The 21,441-nt window shown below is 38.7% G+C and overlaps 1 protein-coding gene across 1 annotated transcript in view; it reads left to right on the forward strand.

The window, feature by feature from the left end:
* Positions 1-21,441, forward strand: part of LRP1B (LDL receptor related protein 1B) — a 1,867,078-nt gene that overhangs the window by 1,056,877 nt on the left and 788,760 nt on the right. The window contains exons 19-20 of the mRNA XM_061135390.1: positions 7,275-7,355; positions 8,504-8,665. Coding sequence (XP_060991373.1) covers positions 7,275-7,355; positions 8,504-8,665 — 243 coding nt within the window. The remainder of the gene's footprint in view (positions 1-7,274; positions 7,356-8,503; positions 8,666-21,441) is intronic.

Genomic DNA, 21,441 nt, shown 5'->3' on the forward strand with positions numbered 1-21,441 from the left:
TTCCAAGGAGTAAGCATCTTTTAATTTCATGGCTGCAATTAGCCAACTTCAAATTTCCCATCACCAGGAGGATCCCCCAAAGAGAGATTGTAGCCACCCCAAGAACTCTCCAGCTCCTTATTTGAGGTCCTGTAGGATCTAGAATGTTTTTCTTGAGGACTGTGAGACTTTCTTTAACTTAGCTGGAGGTATTTACCCAGAAACAACACATCTCATTCAAGATGGCTCAAGCCCCTCCTTGTTCAGGGATCAGGAGATCTATCTCCTGTCTATTTTGGAGTACAACCCCTGACAAGCTGAGTTGGCTCTGTAGAACTGTCCTGAGAAATCTTATCCCCAGAAACTTGATTTTGGGGGTGTTCATTAGAATGACATTCATTTGTAGTTCTGAATAGGTATCTGAGCTTTCCCAGGGCCTCACAGGTGTATTGAGTGTCCTCTTCTGTTTTCTTCCATAGCTTGGCTCTTGAGTAGTGAATCCAGGATAATGTCCTGGTACGTTGACTGCTGTGGGTAGGAAGTATTACAGGGTAGGGGCCCTTCCATGTGGGCTGGTGTTGAGCCTTTGGGGACCCATCTTTCCAGACTTTAATTAGGACTTGAGTCCCTGGAACATATAGTGGTAACACCTTAGAATCTTTGGATCCTGGTTGACTCCCCACAAGTGTATATTCTGTTGGAATTGCCCAATGGCCATGGTATAAAACTGGAGGGTCTGAGCCTCTGGATCTAGGACGAGGTCATTGACATAAACAAAAGGTCTCCCATATAGCATCTCATAAGGACTAAGACCAACCTGTTCCTTAGGGGCAGTATGAGTGTGGAGGAGGTAAAGCCTCCTTCCATCCCAGGGAGGTCTCCTGGGTTATCTTTCTTATTGCTGATTTTAAGAATTGGCTGACTCTTTCTACTTTTCCTGAAGACTGAGGCCTCCAGGCACAATGGAGATAATAAGTAATGCCTAGTGTTTTAGAGACCCCTTGGGTGACCTTAGAAGTAAATGATGTCCCATTGTCACCTTATAATGACCTGGGCAGACAAAATCTTGGAATGATTTCAGGAAAGTTTTTTTACCACCTCCTCAGCCTTCTTAGTTTGGGTGGGAAAGCCTTCAATCCATCCTGTGAATGTATGACTAATGGGTATTTATACCCTTGAGAAACTGGCATCTGGGTGAAGTCCATCTGCCAGTCCTCTCCTGGGCAGGTCCCATGTCGTCAGACAGGCTGGGCCAGCTGGGGTCTTCAAACTTCCTGGGGGTTGTTTAATTGGCAGGTGGGAAAAGAGGGGACCACCTGCCTTATAGTTGTTTGGAGACCTACTCCTCTGAAGGACCTTTCTAGTAATCTTTAGGCGGGACTTTTCCCCTAAATGAATGGTGGCATGTAAGGAGTTAACCAACTTCCATTGGAGGTTCCCAGGCAGAAAAAAGGAGTCCCTCCTTTTGGAACCACCCCAAATGATCTTCTTGAAAGTCCTCACCCTTAGCTTTAAGAGTCTCCCCTTCAGTATATGAAGGAGTTTCTGGCAAATTAGTCTGTGGAACTAATGTGCCAACCCCTATTAAGTCATTGTTCTGTAATCCTGCTCTCTTTGCTGCCTGATCAGCTGCTTGGTTCCTTTGTGCCACTTCCATGCTCCCTTTTTAGTGTCCCTTACAATGGGAGACTGAAATGTCAGCAGGCAGATATACTGCCTCCAAGAGCCTAAGGATTTGATCACCATATTTGATTGGGGACCCTCGGGTGGTCAAGTGGCCTCTTTCTTTCCAAATAGCAGCATGTGCATGTAGCACCAGAGAGGAATAGTTGGAATCAGTGTAAAATGGCTACTCTTTTTCCTTTTCCTAGCTCTAAAGTTCGAGTCAGGGCTATGAGCTCAGCTAATTGGGCTGAAGTACCTGGTGACAAAGATTTAGTCTCTATGGCCTCAAAATTGGAGATTACTGCATATCTGGCTCTTCTTTTTCCATCTAAAACAAAGCTGCTTCCATAAGTGTATAGAATTTCCTCAGGATTGGTCAGAGGATCCTCTGACAATCCCTCGCGGGGTTTTGTCCAGTAGTCCAAGCTTTCTGCCACATCCAGTTGCATCCTTGGCTCCAGCCCTGTGATAGTTGTCTGTGACAGGCAGGCTGGCTGGAGTGGGCCACTTCAGTCCTGTTGAACTATCATGAGGAAAGGCTTGGTGCTTGAAGCTCTGGGTTCCCGAGGGCAGAGTGCCACTCAAAGTCCCAACTGATGGTATTTGTAGCAAGCTCATTTAGGAGACTTGGACTTGTCACTTGGTCACTTTTTGGCCCAATGCCCTGCCTGTCTACAGATTAGGCATTTACCTCATGCCTTGTCTTTCAAGGACTCGAGGTTTGCCATAGGGCTTCCCTGCAGGGCGGCCAGCATCTGGGCATGCCTTGTCTCTTTCCTTTTCTCCCTCTCCTGGGCCTTGGCATCCCTCTCCTGTCCTCTGTTATAAAAGGTACTGGTGGCTGTCTGGACCATCTCATCTAAAGAGGCAGCAGGGTCCTGCTGCTGTAGCTGTTGTAACTTTATCCTGATGTCTGATGAGCATTGGGAGAGGAATTTGTCCTTTAAAATCACCTGTCCCTCATAAGAGTCTAAGTCCAGGTTGGTAAACTTTTGAAGGGCCTCTTTTAGACTTTCCAGAAAGGCAATTGTGTTCTCCTTGGGCTCCTGAGTTATTGCTGAGTTCCAGGCATAGCTGATTACTTTTTGCTAGGCTGCTTTCTGTCCTGCCTTCTCACAGATCAGAAAATGATCCCTTTCCCAGATGTGCTCAGGATCATTATAATTCCAGTTAGGATCTGAGGAGGGGACTACAGTTTCCCCTATTGGGTATTTATCACTTGACATGTGAAGCCCTATAGCACACCTTTGGGCTTCCTTTAAGACCCTAGCATGTTCGGCGTCAGATAGAAAGAAAGAAAGTGAAGTTGCTCAGTCCTGTCCGACTCTTTGCAACCCCATGGATGGCAGCCTACCAGGCTCCTCCATCCATAGAATTTTCCAGGCAAGGGTACTGGGGTGGGTTGCCATTTCTTTCTCCAGGGGATCTTTCTGATCCAGGGATTGAACCCAGGTCTCCTGCATTGCAGGCAGAAGCTTTACCATCTGAGCCACCAGGGAAGCCCCCGGGGTCAGATAAAGTTTGACTAAATATGACCATGATGACCTTCCACATCAAGTCAAAGGCCATTGTAATGTGTTGGAATGTATCTATATATTTGCCTGTGTCATCTGTATAGCTTCCCAGGTCTTATTTGATCTGTCTTAATTATAAGACAGAGAACGACTTATGGACCCAGGTTGGTCTGATTTCTCCTCCAGTTTCAACTAAGGAACATACTTGAGTTGGCTTTTGTGGATGGGGTATTCCCAGATATGGGGGCATGTTTGAATACAAGGAAGGAGCACCAGGCAACTCAGGAGCCATGGGAGGTGAGCCTTCACGTGGGGGTTCCTTCTCTTGGTTGTCTGTGCCTAACACCATTTGCCTAGTTGGCTCACTTTTAGGGCATGAAACAATCCAGTACTTAAGATAGAGTTCCTTCATATCTCTTAGTTGGAAGAAAATTTGGACATAGGGGACTTCTGTCCATGTCCCTTGTCTTTTGCAGAATAAGTCTAGCTGCACGATGGTATTGTAATTTAAATTCCCATCATAAGGCCAGTGTTCCTCATCCCCCAGAGGACACCATGGCCACTCAGGGGCACAAAAGAATTATAAGCGACTTCTCCTAAGAGCTAGAGGATTGAACAGCTTCCAGTTATCAAGGATGCATCTCAAGGGCGTCTGCCGGGAAGTGGATTGGTTATTTCCCACCGGAAAGACAGTCATGACAGGGAGGAAAAGAAAAAAGAAAAAACTAATAGGCCTCCTTCAATTTCCATGGGTGGATGGAAGTGAGTCTTTTTGAGACGTATCCTACCCAGTACTGTTGCAATCTGAGAGCCAGGCATCCCCGGGTCAGGGTTCAGATCCCCAGGCAAGCTGAGGTGTGACAGCCTCCTGGAGATTGAATCCCCAGGCAGGTCAAGGCAGGTTGGCCTCCCAAGAATTGGGTCCCTGGGCAGGTCAAGGCATGTCGACCTCCTGGGGACTGGTGGATACCTGAGCAGGTTGAGGCATGACAACCTTTCGAGAACCAGATTCCTAGGCAGGTTAAGTCAGGTCGACATCCTGGGGCCCCCAGACTAGAGTTGGGCGTCCCCAAGGTCTCCAGTGTGACCAGTGCTGGGTAGGACTAAGGGGTTGTAATTTTAACTCATTGCCAGCTTGTTCACCACAGATGGGAATAGATATCATGATGTAAAGCAATCCAAGCCTGTGCCCTGAGACTGTGAACCTGGTGAATCAGTCATAAGCCTTATCCTCTTACTGCTCTAAGGGAATGTAAGTCACTGATTTCCTCCCCTAGTCCTCCATAAGAGCAGGTTAGGGTGTCTCCAATGTAAACATTTCATTGTCATAGACCCACTTTAGGTAATAACAGAAGTAATGACAAAGGAGTGGGTTATCTGGTCCTATTCGGAGCCTTAAGGTATTTTAATAAGTGGGATGGAGCAGTGTTGTCTACAAGGGGCAGGGTCCTGGTTGTAGGAGTTAGTAATTAGCTTAAGAACAAGTTGATAAGAGACAATAGACCAGATGTTCCATAAAAGTGGAGTGGAGATTTGATCCAGGGGTATGTTTGTAACTTTAGGAAAAGGGTGGTAAGGGTTTAGGCCCAAACAGCCTGCAGGACTAACTCCCAAAGTGGCAAGCATTATCCCTGGAAGCACAATTGCCTTTGAAGGGATGCCAGCAGATGAACTTCCAGTAGGCATTATGTGCCTGTCACCTGCCCTGATGGGTCCACTGAGAGACGGCTGTTGTTGCACGTGTTGTTGGAAACATGGAAGATGAAGGCCTGAATATCTTGAGGGGTTGGATATTATACAATATTTCCTTCCCAAGGGCTAACTACTTTCTGGCTGTCCTAAGGACATAACATAAATCCAATTAAAATCAAATGGGTCCATGATGATAAGTCAAATTCAAATAAACCTTGATCCCCAATCTGCAAGCTAAATGACACACTCAGAGGTGGCAGAACAGTTCCGAGGCACTGTCAAAAGACAGAGGAGTGGTTGGTTCCCCAATGGTTGGGAGATCCTCCCACTCATTAGCATATGAATTCACCTAGCTGGCAAAAAATAGCCACACCACATTCCATGGCCACTGCACTCTCCTCTCTGATGGCCCACACCCTGTGGAGTGTGCTTCTCTCTGAATACGAACAAATCCACCTCTTACCTAACTTTGTGTCTCTAACTGAATTTTTTGCAATGAGACATCAGATCCTGAGCTTCATTAGGTCCTGAAGCCAGACATGATGGGTTTTGGCTAGGCTCAAGTCCCGGGAGAGAAGAGTTGAAGGACGGGAGGAAAAAGCAGTGGGAAAAAACATGCCAAGGAATCCCTTTCACAACCTGCCAGAAAATCTGCTGAATATGTGACCTGTGCTCACAGTTTTCACTGGCCTGATCCTTGGCACAAAAGAAGATTATGGACAGAAGAATCCCACCTGCTTGGGCAATGGCTACTGGGTTCCAGATAGTGGAGCCTTTGGGACACACTGTGGAGTAGCCCCTGCCAGAGTCCCTCAGTTGCACCCACTGTTGCTCGTCTGTTAGTGGGGGGGTTCGAGGAAATAAGAAATGAGAGATTTTAGGGAAATTAAGATTTTGTTAGGCATATGTCCTTCCAGCCATAGGAGTGAGGACCTCCTACCTTAACCAGAGGTCTTCTGGAATCCGAGACTGAGCCGCGTGAGCTTTCTGCTGAGTTTGTTTCTCGCCGTCCCAGTTTCTAGCACGCTGGGCTTCTTGTCACTTCCCCTTTGCTGGGTCTTCTTCCTGTTCGGCTTCCGCAGCTGGAGTTTCTTTCGCTGAGTTGGACTCCTGCTGTGAATGGCCTCCTCCTCATGGGGGCAAGAGGAGGTAGTTTCAGCCAGGTTAGATTTGACAAACGGCACCATGTATGTGGGGGGAGTGTGTAATTTCCTTGGTTCTGTCTTGTCACAACAAAAATTTGAAGCGACATACAGGCCAGCATTACAGCCCTCAGTCAGGCCAGTGCTACAGCTCCGTGTTACAGCTCCGTTTTATTTAGAAAGTAAAGGAAAATATATTCTTGAGGCATGGGGGCATGCCGACGCAAAAGACGTTAAGAGAACAGAGGCCCCTCTTTTTATATGTTTTCTCTCCTCCCCCTGAGCCTGCCCTGTGTAAATTGGCCTAGCCAGGAGGGCTGTTTGTTTTACCTGAGGGTCTCACTCTGGCCCTCAGACCTTCCTTTGTTCTATTTTTGCAGGCTTTTCCCTTCCCTGTCTTTTAGCCACCGCCATTTTGGACTTCCTTTTCCTATTTTAACTACCTAACATGTATGATAGCAATTAAACTGAGTTTTTTGTTTGTGTTTGTTTCCTTACTCTCAACTTAAGATATTGACATGATTCAGGCAAAGTTGGATTTAACTTTTCTACTTAAGCTCTCTATGTTCAGAAAAGGCCTTGTAGCTTATCCCTTTTTCAGAGGATCTTCCCAACCCAAGAATTGAACCAGGGTCTCCTGCACTACAGGCAGATTCTTTACCAGCTGAGCTACCAGGGAAGCCTGCTTTAAAATACATATGTCACTTTGCAGTACAGTAGTATAGAGCTCTATGCAGCTGTTCTTCACTGAGAGAAGGTTGAGTTCCTTGGTGTGGGAGAATTAACATCTTTTCATTTTTCTTGCAGTATAATGAATCTAAACAGTCCTTCATTATGTGATTTTCCTTGGCTTTTAGTCACTGAAATGTATTCCTAGAAAAGATAATAAAATTATGCATATCCTGTGTCCTCAAATAGTTACTGTCACTATATTTGCTTATCTAATGTTTCCTCTGTGGATTGTGTGGAAGTGAGGGGTAGAGATCTGATCACATTAGCAAATAGAAAACAAATGAACTCAAACACAATCACACATTAACATAATGATAGAACTGAGTGAAGAAAAGTCAGAAGTTTGCAAAGTCCAGCATTTTTTGGACACAGGATATGCATACTTTAAATAACTTTTGTAGGAGTATATTTCTGTGACCAAAATAAAGGAAAATCACTTGATGAAGGACTGTTTAGATTCATTATACTGCAAAAAAAAAAAAAAAAATTAACAGATGTCAAACATAATCAGTAACATCTTTCCTATTGGATATTTTTATATCTTTCACAGAATTTCCAACTTGTGAACCACTAACTCAGTTTATATGCAAAAGTGGAAGATGCATTAGCAGCAAGTGGCACTGCGACTCTGGCAAGTACCAAATGTTCACTAGACTGCACTGATTTGATTGGAGGCCTGGCTGTCTGTGCAGCTTCACCTCTTTCAGAGGTGGTTCGTAAGAGAAGTTTGCCAAGTCCGGCAAAATGGCTGAGACAAGTGGTGAGAGAGCAGCTGGCCTGTCAATAGGGATTAGCATTAAGGACAATGGAGCTCAATAGCCGTCCCTTGGGGCTATCTATGATGGGGATTTGTTTTCAGATATTATGCTGAATCTAGTCTAAGTCTACAAACAAGACATGAAGGGAACAATTGAGGAAATATCCTGGACAATTCAGGTTCCCCAAAGCATTGATGTAAAATGCTCTGTACTGTCAGGATGGAGTAGTTTATAAATTATTATGGAATATCCAGATGATCTCAACTCTGTCACCTTGGCTTTTTATGTACAAATGATATTTTTTCTTCACTCAGTTCTATCATTATGTTAAATTATGCCAAATACAGGTAAATGAATTATACATAAATCGATGCAACTTCAGTCATTGATTTGAATTTAATCTGTTTTCACTTCACATTCCTCTTGCTTCCCTCCTGCAGCAATTGTTAATACAGAATATAAATCATTGCTAATGATAGCATACAAACAATTTCCTGATGTAAATACATACTTAAGAACCAGTGGTGTAAGGATACACTGTGAGCCTTCATGTGGGAGAATGGAGAAAAGGGATATGACTTTAAGATAGTTATAAACACTAGGGCATAGAGGTTATAGGTCTAAATAGTAATTATCCAACAATAATTATATCACAAGCTGTATCATTTCAGGAAATTCCTACAATTACCATTGTCTTCCCCACTTCATAATTATTTCATGTTGTATAGTTTAATCCAGTCAGTGGTTAGTCATTTCTGAGTGAAATAGAAATTAAGCTTCAAAATCCAAAGTGAAGGATGTTTTCCCCTTTAATTTAGTAGTTGGCATTCAATCAGAAACAAAGCAATATAAAAATGGAAATAATTTTCCCACTGCTCATGGGAAATATTGATGATTGACTTATCATTCCTTTTTTCAATAACAGAAGAAAGCACTCAATACCAAAAAGTTAAGTATTTCATGAGAAAATGTTTCTCCATGGACCATTTTTCACCACCTGGCTGTTGATGCTTCTTTTCAGATGATGACTGTGGGGATGGGAGTGATGAGGTTGGCTGTGTACATTCCTGCTTTGATAACCAGTTCAGTTGTTCCAGTGGCAGATGTATCCCAGGCCATTGGGCCTGTGATGGTGACAATGACTGTGGAGACTTCAGTGATGAAATCAATTGCACCAGAGAAGGTTAGTAATTTTGTGACCCAATATCAATTTTATATTGATATATAATATTTGGAGTATTTTAGAGTGAAATCACAGAAAAATTAATTTCTCATCACAAAAAAATGTAAGTGGAACTGTATAAAATAATTTGTTGATCTCTTTTTCCTTTCTTTCCCCTGGTTTCTCAATCTCAATTCCTTCTTATACTTTGACACCTTTTTCCTTTGATCTTTACTTCCTATTTCATTAGATGCTTTACTTTAATTTGATGCTTTACTTACTTCTCTTTTAATCCCCTCCAACTTCTAAATTGACGAAACCCAAACCTTTTTCCCAACGTGTGAGTGGGGGGGGGGGGGGGGCGCGGGGGGAAGAATCAAGAAAGGCATAATTTTCCTTTTATTTTCACATCAAATTTGTTTCCGAAGGCTGGTAATCATCCCTTATTAAATGTTGAGGTATTCCAACTGATTGACCTTCTGGAATGGAAGTAAAGAGAGAAAGGAAATCATGACCATGGCTCCCAGCAAATCCATGGGCAACCTGATCTTGTTATTTGCATGGGTAACTCAGGAAAATTTGATCAGCCACAGGACATGTTCATGAATTACAAATCATGTTGGAAATATCACAGAAAAATTGTTAGCCTGTCAAAAATTCATACAGCAATAACATTTTAACTAGAGGCTTTCTTTTTTGACTAAGAAATTAAAATGATTTTTTAAATTAATTCTTTCATTTATTCCAAAAATATTTATTGAGAAGTTTTCACATGCCAGACTGTGCTTGGACTAAAAGATAGATTAAAGAATGAAAAAAACATGGTCACTGTTCAGTTTTTAAAATCTAGCCTGCAAACAGACAACAAAGTGTGATCATGAGAAATCATTTTCAAAGTGTTTTCCAAGGAGATTTATTTCTCTTCTGCAAATATTTGACAACCTATAAAATAGAAAATTTCTAAAGTATTTTCTCTGACATGCATTCCTTTTGTCTTTCCTTTGTTTTTCTTTCTTCATCCCTTTCTTTCTCTGTCACTCTCTCTGTCTCTCTCTCTCTTCCTTAATTTCTTTCAATTGTAAGTACTGGAAACAGTGGCAGTTAGGGGAATTATCTACATAATGCTAGGTTCTTAAAGGAATAAATCTTTTTTGTGAATTGCCTAAGTGATTTTATTAAAAGAGATATTGTCTGATTTTGATTCTCCATGTATGACCTGGATTATAATAGTCAAGGCATAACACAAATATGTCATATAGGAGCCATGAAGCAATGAAACACAGGTGCTCATGGTCAGTGGTCTTAACACGATTCATGTCTTTCCTGACAGAGGACAACTCAGTAGTTATAATGAAAACAGAAAATGACTAAGAAAATGTTTGTAACAGTATCTTATGAAATTTAACATGAACATATTTGAATTTAATTTTGCTTCAAAATCGAGAGGAAGGATAAATCTCTCCCCCCACCCAACCCTTTACCTCTATCTCATTCTTGTCTCTTTTTCCTCTCTCACTTTAGTTGGTCCACTAGTACATATGAACTAGAACTTTTTCTTGTCACTAATCTAGAGTGGAAAAAGGAAAGGTATATAAAAGATATTTTTCCTCTTTTTCTTTGTATATTTGAAACATTCATCTGGGGTGTGGTTAACATTTCATTAATAAATTGGACTTTGAATGCAGACTACATTTTCCCTCACCTCACAGATGTCTCTTTAGGCTCCTCATGAGGTGTACATCTGTGACCTGCGGGCACTGCCCCATGATGTGCTGTGAAAGATAAATTGCCCCGATGTTAATTTGCTTTCATCTCAGCAGTGAGATTCCATCCCTCTTTTCTGTGTGTATGTATCTCTAAGTTAAAATGATCATTGCACATTAAAACGTTTTGGAGAGATTGCTTTAGTTTTATGAGTATCCAAGGCGAGTGGCACATCCCCTTATAGGCTCTCTAGACAGTTATTTGGGTTTGGATTATAGAATCAATGCCTAGTTAATGTTAATGACCTTTATCTTTAGAACACCTCAATTTTGCTAATATATTACTGTAAAGGAAATACCGTCAATGTGAATACCATGCGTTTCTTATATGATTACAGTAACACACTGAGGATATGATTCAGATAATCCACATGATTCTTGGCCATGTTTCAAGGAAAGAATGAGAAGAACTTCCTGAACTAATTTACATTTAACTGATTGTAAATTGTACTAAGATTCTCTTGTCAAAAATTCTACTTGGTGAATACAGGTTGTAGGCGTTGAGGATAGGCAGCATTCTGGGATGACTTTCATGTAAGACAATCCAGAGTATTTCAAAGGGCATTTAAATATTTTTATCCATCATTATTTTATGTATTTTGATATGGAAGTTGTAAAATAATCATGGCATATAGAATTGTTAGCACTGATCAGTAAGGCCATTTTGCACATGGAGGATTTGTGAGGCCATTGCCAAGGTAAAATAGAAATTTGATGCAATTAGTCATATAATTCAGTCCCAGAACCTGCTGTGGAAGAAAAGAGCAGGGGATTCTGGCTTGAGCTTCAGGACTGGCTGTCAAAACTGATCAAATCCACCATATAATTGCTCAGCACTTTGCTTTACACTGCCTGTGTAAGTAGCAATTGGTGCAGTTTCTCTCAACTCTAACTGTTTTCAAAAGGACAGAAAATACTCTTGAATTAGACTTTAATAGTGAAGGAGCAGGAGATACCAAGAGATGAACATTCCATATATAATCTCTATTTCAGCAAATTCCTGAGTTTAAGTTCAATTCATATTCTCTCTGATACCACTTTCAAGAAAATAATTTCTATAGTGATGGTTATTTTTTATCATTAATATGATTAATATATGGGAAAAGTGTTAATGTCGATCTCTCTGAGATTAATGTTCACTCATCTCTTTCTTCCTTCATATTGTGCTGCTCTTTTCCTCTCTTCCAAACTCCCTGGGGGGCTTCCCAGATGGTGCTAGTGGTAAAGAATTTGCCTGCCAATGCAGGAGACATGGGTTCAATCCCTAGCTTGGAAGATCCCCTGGAGAAGGAAATGGCAACCCACTCCAGTATTCTTGCCTGGAAAAATTCCATGGACAACCTGATGGGCTATGGTCCGTGGAGTTGCAGAGTTAGACATGACTGAATGACTGAGCCCACAGGAAAGAAAATACACATCTTTACAAATCACTACCCAGGAACACACACAGTCTACAAGCTTAAGTAGAATACAAACAATCCATAGCACATAGATTCCTTCCTTTGTTTCAGTGCTTCTTTGTCATTGATTTAGCCCTGGTTTCTTTTTGATTCTGAATCCTTTGATTGGTACATATATCTATGATTACCCTTTTGTAGCTACTGCGTGAATAGTTTTTCCAAGTGGAAACTTAAGTAAGGCAGGGCCTTCAAAGAATGTTATGATGGAACTTTTTCTAGAGGCTCAATCCTGGCCATTTATTAAGTTTTGACAGGTTTTTGTTAAAAAATGGTTTTACCTGCAAGTATTTCAAGAATAAAGGTAAAATGAGAATTTCATCTTTTCTTGCAAGTCATTACCTCTCTGAATGTATCATTTTAAGAGAGAGAGACAGACAAACAGACACTGGACATGTCACATCTATAAAATACCAAATTGTAGAATTAATCTTATCTCACTGTTGACAGCTTAATTCATTTGAGCTATGTAAACCTTCATTCTTACACTCTTTCTAGAAATTGTCTCAAGCGTATTTTACACAGAAATAAGGCATTTCTAAAGTTAACATAGGAAAATTATGCAGTCTCTTTAGACAGTTATTCTTCCAGATCAATTATTATAAAAAATGTTATAAGTAATTTCAACGTGTACTTAATGGAGAAGGGAACAGGTTTTCTCTAGAATAGATTTGCCTAAATTTTGTAATTTCTTCCAAATGGAACCTAAATGTTCATCAAATATCTGGGTTTTTCTTTATTTGAGGAAATCTTTGACCCTGATTTATAGTCATTGTTCTTTAATGCCTTCTGTTTGGCTGTATAAAAAGGAAATATTTACTACCTGCTGCATTAAGTGAATGAACTGAGTGATGCTGGAATGTATGATCTCTTATTTACATCACAAATACAAATTAAATGCAAATTTATGGCTTAGTCTGTATTAACCTTCAATTTTGATTTATTATAGTCTTTATTTATTTATCATAAATATTCTTTAATAAGTTCCAAAATCCATTAGTGAGTAGAGCATATAATAGTCTTAGTGTGCATACTCACACATACTTCTTTTGCTTTAACTGTTTTGCTTATGTTCTTTTGCTTTAACTGTTTTAACATTGTTTCTGCTTTGGAAACTTCCTTTTCTTTTGAGCTTCATCATCATTCATTCATTCATGCATTTATTCATTTACCTCATTATATTCTTGTTTCCAGTTTAAGGAGGGAACATAGTAATTGTATCCTTGTAGTTTCATAATCAGGTGCATTAATTGACATATAGTGAGTGTTTAGTAAATAATTATTGAGTGAAAGAATCTTTTTTTCTACCACAAAAATTAGTTATGTCTCAGAATCAACCCTTATTTGTTTCATCTTATACATCTAGTAATTTCTTCTGTTTCCTCATCCTAGAGTTTATTCATGATGATATGCAAGGCTAGATGCACGGATCTAATCATATACATTTCCTTAATATAGCATAGTCACTTTCATTTATCCCATAAATCTTGGCAATTTTAGCGCAAGATTTGAATAAAATAAAATAGATAGGATGTTTTCCTTATCTTTATTATTTTTTACTCTTTTTTTGTGTCCTCTATGTCTAATACATAGTAAGTTTCAGAAAGATAAGGAAAGTTTAAGTCTGTTTTGTATGTATAATTTAACAGTGAATGCCAGTGAGGAGATTCCATTATGGTAATATGGGGTCAAGGGGAGGAGTTAACCTTTGTTGGCCTCCCACAAATTGCCAGACACTCTTATGTTTGTTATTCCATTTAATGCTTAGAATAAGGATTATTCAGAGAGGTTAAGACCCTTACCTAAGATTACACAGCTGGAGTTTCAGGGTTTAACAGTTGGCATTTCAAAGGCTGACTGTTCTTTATCCCTGTGTCTAGCTGTCTGCTTCTGTAGCTATAGAGTATAATTCTATTTTTTTCAAACTCTCTATGAAGTAACATTTGTACGATCCTCAAAAATACTTTCCTTGTCTTTCTGAAACTTACTATGTATTGGATACAGAGAACATAAAAAAAGAAGTAAAAAATAGTAAAAGATAAGGAAAATATCCTATTTTATTTTATTCAAATCCTGGGCTAAAATTGCCAAGATTTATGGGATAAATGAAGGTGGCTACACTATATTAAGGAAATGTATATGATTAGATCTGTGCACCTAACCTTGCATATCATCATGGAAATAAACTCTAGGATGAGGTAGAAGAAATTACAAGATGTATAAGATGAATAATTCCTACCTTGTTCTTAAGTGCATACTCATTATCACTTGATGAAAAAGAGAAACCTTTTTACTTATTATAGGTCATTGCAATGAAATTTTCCAAAAAGCACTAGAAGGGACCTGGGCCATTACATGAAATCATCACAAGAAGTACATTTGTCTTTTTTTATCTGTTTGTTTCTAGCCTCCATCCCCCTCGCTGCCCCCTCCCTCCCCCACACAGTCCTCCCTGATAGAGTGGATTCTGGGACTTTGTCATTGGAATAGCTGTGGACATTCCAATATAGTGTTTTCAGTCACCCAAGACTAGGTTTCTCTGCCATAAAAGTTTTACCTTATAGACTCAAAAATTCTAACAAGCTGAAAGAAAATGGAAAGATCATTTAGTTCAGTTTTGTTGTGCAGATGAGAAAAAACAAATTCAGCTAGATAAAATTATCTGTATGTGTATATAGCAATAACAGAAACTGATGCTACTTTCTAGAAGAAGCTAATAATGTTTTAAGTTAGAAATGTTGAAATTGAGTCCTTTGATACATAAAGACATTTTCAGGAGAGATTTTTGAATTCAAATGGTGATGCCAAGTTCTTAGTGGAAAATCCAGAAAATTCTGGCAGTTCTGCCAACCAAAAAGCCATGATATCCTGTCGGGGAGATTGAATCTTCTCAGAGCACTGCAGCTATCAAACTTGCTGCTGCTGCTGCTGCTAAGTCGCTTCAGTTGTGTCTGACTCTGTGCGACCCCATAGAGGGCAGCCCACCAGGCTCCCCCGTCCCTGGGATTCTCAAGGCAAGAACACTGGAGTGGGTTGCCATTTCCTTCTCCAATGTGTGAAAGTGAAAATTGAAAGTGAAGTCGCTCAGTCGTGTCCAACTCATAGCGACCCCATGGACTGCAGCCTACCAGGATCATCCCTCCATGGGATTTTCCAGGCAAGAGTACTGAAGTGGGGTGCCATTGCCTTCTCCAATCAAACTTGATGTTTAGCTAAAGACTTTGGGTTACTCATTTAAGCATAAAGAGAATGGAAATTAAAACCAATATCTTTTTACTTCTTGTCTACATCAAATACATAGTAAGTTTCAGAAATATAAGAAAAGTGTTTTTTTTTTGTGTGCCACAATTTAATCTTAAACACACAGGAACTAAAGTATCAGTAAATACTGTACACAGTCACCTGTCTTGTCTTTCTTTCATGAAAATATACTTCAATACACTTTTACTAGAACACACAATCAAAAAGAATAGCTATTATTTCTCAGGCACTGAGCTTTGCTGACAATTAAATATTGAATTTGAACTTGGGGATGATCAAATTATGTTATGGATTTTCCAGATTCATATAAACTTCTGTCCTAATATTTTTAAATGCTCTCTTTTAATGAAAATATGGATTGCTACCTGATAAAAATGCAATTTAAAGCAAATTTAAATGTCATCTAGTTTTAGAGAGGTATAGTGTGTGTTTTCAATGAGATACAACTTTTCTGGCTTAACTTTATTCTCTCACAGATTGATTTATTTTGCTTAGAAACTGTTAGCACTGAGGTATCAAAACAATGTTAATTATTAATGGATTTTATCCATAGGAAACCTCTTTTTTGTTTTCTAGGACAAAATAGCTCTTTAAAGGTCATTTTAACTTTGGTACTATAGACAACTTTTACATCAAAAACAAAGAAAACTCAAGACTTTTGAATCAATTAATAGCAAAGACTGTTTTGAGAATCTGTAATGTTCCTGGCAATGTGATTATCAAGAAAAGTAAAAGGAATCAGCTAAATATAATTTTAAAAAGAAAATCTTAGGGAAAAATGGTTCCTAAAAATGGAAAGAAGCCAGTTATCTTCATTTTTACTCTTCAAAAAATTAGTAATAGGTCTAAACTTATTCCTAGATAAGTTTAGCTTCTGAATTAAGGCTAAATTATGTACTTTGACACTAAACAAAGTAACAACTCATTTTATTTTTGCAGAAATAATTAATAAAGGCAATAGGTAACAGGAAGACATGATTTTAATAAAAATTTTAGCCTGTTTCTAACTCTTTTAACAGAGCTGAACCATAAGAGCAAGAGTAAATTAATTTCCACAGCCTTTAAATTCTGCTTCCTTCTTCTTAAATTGTGGTTAATGATCAGTGAATTGATAGGACTTGAGGAATTCAGCAGAAAACACACACACAAGTAAACAGAAAAGAGACAAAGGACATATATAATGTACAAGATAATTAATTCACCTCTCAATAATTGAGTTGTACTCAAGCTTTTGTGAGACTAAAGTAAGCAATAGAATAAAGCTTTGCCTTTTTCCCGTTTAAAAAAAATAGTTGGTAATTAGCTCCTTTCAGAGCCTATGTGAACTGTCAGCTTTTAATGCTTTATTTATGTGATGTATCAGTTCAGTTTGCACTTGTATTATATCCTGAAATGCAATGACCAGATTCATCTACTTTTGTGAGGCAATTTATTTCATGCTGGGTATTTGTGTACACACAGGCTTTCTAAGGAAAATTAACTGTCATTGTCTGAATCCCAAACTTTTCTACAGATGACTTTGTTACATAACATAATCTACTTAATCTACCATGACCTTGCTGGTATGGAATACTTCACGGGTATTCATATCTTTCAGTACAGCATGCTGCTACATTGATATGTATACACTTACTGGGATGTTCTAGAAATCATAAGCAGAATTTAGAACACTTTAGAACACAGGTCAGCAAATCTTTTCTGCAGAGTCCTGTAGTAAAATATTTTAGATTTTTGCCTATTTCAGCTATCCAGCTCCACTGTTTTAGCACCAGAGAAGCCATATACTATTTCTCTATAAATGATTATGGCTGTGGGCTTCCCTGGTTGCTCAGTGGTAAAGAATCTGTCTGCAATACACGCGTTGTAGGAAGCGCAGGTTCAATACCTGGATGAGGAAGATCCTCTGGAGAAGAGCATGGCAACCCACTGCAGTATTCTTGCCTGGAGAATTCCATGGACAGAGGAGCCTGGCAGGCTTCAGTCCATAGGATTGCAAAGAGTCGGACACTACTGAAGCGACTTAGCATGCACGTACACACAGTTATGACTGTGTTGTAATAAAACTTTACTTACAAAAAGAGGTAGTGGACCCAAATTGGTCTGCAGGTCATAGTTTGTTGACTCTTCCTTTAAAATTCAAGTAGAGACACATCCTAAAGGAATTATAATCCTGAGTGTTTCATAAAATATCAAACTTATTATGAGACAATGCAGAAAATAATGGGGACAAGAAAAGGCCAAAATAAGGAAGAGATAATGACTTTGAAATTTTACTCCCTGGTATTTCCTCCAACATTTATCTCATGTATTAGCTTCTACATATTCTTTCTACATAATGATGTTCTATACTATTTTAAATTATAAAGTTAATTAATGTCATATTTTTCCAGTAAGTATTTGAATTCTACTGCAAACCAGTCATATATCTAAGCCAAGAAGTAAATTCCTAACATGGAATATTCACGTTGTAATCTGTTTTACTTCATATTTGATACCTAAAATGTCTGTTAAAGTGAATGGTTAATTTCAGCAATGAATGGAAAAATAGATTTCTCAGTTACATAGCCAACTCATCTCATTGTTTACTTATACTGATATTGTAGAAGTTCATCATCCCTATGGTATATTGCATTTTAAATAATATGTTCAGGGTAGAATTCTAGATACCAAACTTTACATTTTTAATGAACTAAAAACAGTGCTTTATTTTACATACATTTCACATAAACACTTTAATTTCCTGGAAGATATTTTATAACATATATTTTTTCGGTATTTTTTCATTATTTTTTGTCTCTAGGTGCCTGTATATTTTAATACTAGAAATAGTTTAGTGTTATAATAATTGAATTTATGCCTAGATATCCACACATTTTTTCCATTTCCCTCTATTCAACTTTTCTAATTATCTAGACAGTAAAGCACCAGAGACTTGAAATCTGGTCTCTTTATTATTAAATTTTTCATTAAATCCCTTATGTTAATACATGGTTTAGATAGTCCCATCCAAATTCTTATCCAGATAATCTCAGCAGGGACTACATATATGGGTAAAAAAGCTTTTTGGACTAGAAAGTAAAATACAGAAATCATGCCCTGGAAGTGTGTTGGCATGGGAAGGTAGAAAAGGCCATGATATTATGATATCAGTAATCATCTATAAGCTAGATGACAGGCAAGCAGTCATCAAGGTCCAATGGATGAGGACAAGTTGATTTCAAAGAGAGACCCCAAGTTTGACTTCATTATTAGTTCATATGAGAGACTGTAGTGCCACTGGGCAGGCAGTAGTCCCTGGGGAATTCATCCCACATTAGCTGGAGAAGAGCAGGACAGATACCCCCAACAGGCACAGTGCAGTTTCTAGTCAGGTAGGTAGGTAGGTTTAAACAAGCACCCATTCCTTAGGATTTCTAGAAATCAAGGACAGCTTACCCACTTTAGGGAGTGGTTAAGGGTCCACTGAGACAGAAACAGGCCAAGCATATGTCCACACCCTGTTGGTAAATGTAATGAAACAACTGATAGGCTGCCACTCTGATTCTCAATAGTTTCAGGGCAGGTGAAGAATACCTAGGAATGTGTAGCCAACTGCTGCCATCGGTACAGGAATTATTAATACACAGTGAGTCACTGAAAAATCAGAAAGCAAGCAGGAATGAACACATGGCGCTTATCAGATATGCAGGAAGCTTTGTGCATATAGTGCTCTTTTTTTCTTGTTTTAAACTTTTCAAAGCATTTTATAACAAATTACAAGTTAAAGTATGTGTATATGTTAGTCACTCAGTCATGTCTGACTCTTTGCGACCCCATGGGGTGTGTGGCCCAGCAGGCTCCTCCGTCCATGTGATTTTCCAGGCAAGAATACTAGAGTGGGTTGCCATTTCCTTCTCCAAAGTTAAATTCCATTAAAACAAACAAAGTTTGTTTTTTTTTTTCCTCCTGGGTTGGACTCACAATTTAAATAATTCACTAAATTCACAATGTCATTTTAACTATTTTCTCAGGAACACTTCAACATTTCTTAAAAATCAAAAAAGTGTATTCTGAGTAAGAAAAGCATAGTATAAATATAATTTTTGCAATCCTGATTTTCATTTTTTGCCTTATAGGAGAAGAAAAAGTCTTTTCTGTCTCTGTCTAGTTGCTAGTCTTCTAACAGCAAATATTTAGTCACAAGGAATTCACTTAAATATTGGGATAAATTCCACCATCAGTTGCCACATTTCCTCCAGAGTTCTGCGTTTATTTATTTATTAGATTCCCCCAAATTGTATGTTTAGTTTAAATAGCTTCAGGGCAAAAATACAATAAAATTGCATTAGTTAAAATATAACCAGCATCAGCAACATGAAAACATAACAGTAAAACAGCATGAGTATATGCATATAAACATAGTCATCATTTTAACACTCCGCTGGGCCAAGCCGTATTACAAAGATAGATTGACTGCCAAGCCCTGAAGCTTAAGCAACTAGGGCTCTGGGGAACCACAGACGCCTGGAACTCAGGTTAGAATGGCCATCACAGCCTCCTTAGAGGGATGCAACATTCCATCCAGGGGAAAATCAACAACTGTTAACAGAAGCTGATTTCATTTGGCAAGGGGGTTAAGAGAAAATAAAACTCCATGACTTTTTTCTCTTTTTTCTGGCAGAAGGGGTAGCATTTCTAAACAACAGCATAACAGACATTGAGAAATAGGTTTGGAGTATTTTTTAATTTATTGTGAGAAGGTAGCATGAATTAAGGAGAGCAGTATGAAAGAGAAAGAGTGTGTGTGAGTGTGTAATAGTCTACATGACTTAGTATAAAGGCTGAGTGTTCCAGCAAATGAAATAGATACACATATATCTCCATATGTAGATCAATTGTAAATTTTTGGAATCTCAGTGATTTTTCCCTTTCTACTTATTGCCTAAATGCTCCCAAAGTGATGGATACTAACTACATATCTGAGCATATCAGAATCTAGCCTCAGGTCTTTCCATGACCCCCATTGCCTTTGGGTTTAAATCCAAACCATTTAGCATTGCATATAAAGCCACTCAAGTTCTCTACTTTCCTCTCTAGCTTTCTCTTTTCTCCCTCCTCCCATCACACACAACACAGAATTTTATGAATGCTGCTGACTTCATTCAGAATATTTTTCATCACATTCCACTTTTACCTCTACCTGACTTTTAGTCATGACTTGGAACTCTTCTTTTCCTCTGTCATGAGAATTTCCCCCCTGAGATCCCCAAGTCCAGGTTAGATTTCCCCTCTGCATGTTCTCATAGTGTTCTCTCCTAGTAAGTCACTAAGAATATATATGTGGAATCTATAAAAATGGTACAGATGGACCTATTTACAAAGCAGAAAGAGATACACAGATGCAGAGAAGAAAATGTATGGACACTAAGCGGGGAAGAGGAGGGTGGGATGAATTGGGAGCTTGGGATTGACATATATTCACTACTACAAATAAAATAGATTGCTAATGAGAACCTATTGTATGGCACAGGGAAGCTCCTCAATGTTCTGTGCTGACCTGTGTGCTAAGCTGATGACTTAAATCCAAAAAAAGAGGGGATATGTGTATATCTATAACTGATTCATTTTGCTATACAGCAGAAACTAATACAACATTGTAAATCAACTGTGCTTCAATAAAATTTTTTTAAAAATCATGTAGGATATTGCTTTGCAACTACATACATCACCTATTTCCCTGCATGCAGACCATTTTATGATCTTTTCAAAGGCAGAAACTATGCCTTTCATTTTGTACCTAGACTCCAGAAAAAGCCCTTTCTGGACATTTACTTTGTCTTCCTATTTTCACTTTTTCTCCCATACAGCAGCCAGTGAGAATTTAATAACAGAGATTAAATTATATCATCATCACTCCTCTGATTCAAAATCTCTAATTGAAAGATAGTTGTTGAGCTTATTGTACCATAGATGTTGATAAAGCCCTACAAGATCAGCCTCTGCCTACCTCTCAGATAATTCACTAATCCACCCCTATTCACTTTCTTCTCCAACTATAAAACAAAATATATTTCTTGCTTTTGAGTTTTTGCATTTGTCATTCCCTTTGCCTACTATACTCTTTATCCTAATATGTGTGGCTGCCTCTTTCCCTTCATTTGGGTTTCATCTCAGATATCACCTTCTTAGAGAGGCGTCTCTGTTTTCCCTGTCATGATGTCTTCTATACCCAAGTTACTCATGGTAATCGTTAAATATGTACATAGTATATTTCTATGTCTTCCTTTATCTGGGAACATCATAAGATTGTACTTCCTGGAACCTTTGTGATTGAGTG

This window comes from Dama dama, chromosome 33, assembly GCF_033118175.1.
Source record: "Dama dama isolate Ldn47 chromosome 33, ASM3311817v1, whole genome shotgun sequence".
Taxonomy (NCBI): domain Eukaryota; kingdom Metazoa; phylum Chordata; class Mammalia; order Artiodactyla; family Cervidae; genus Dama; species Dama dama.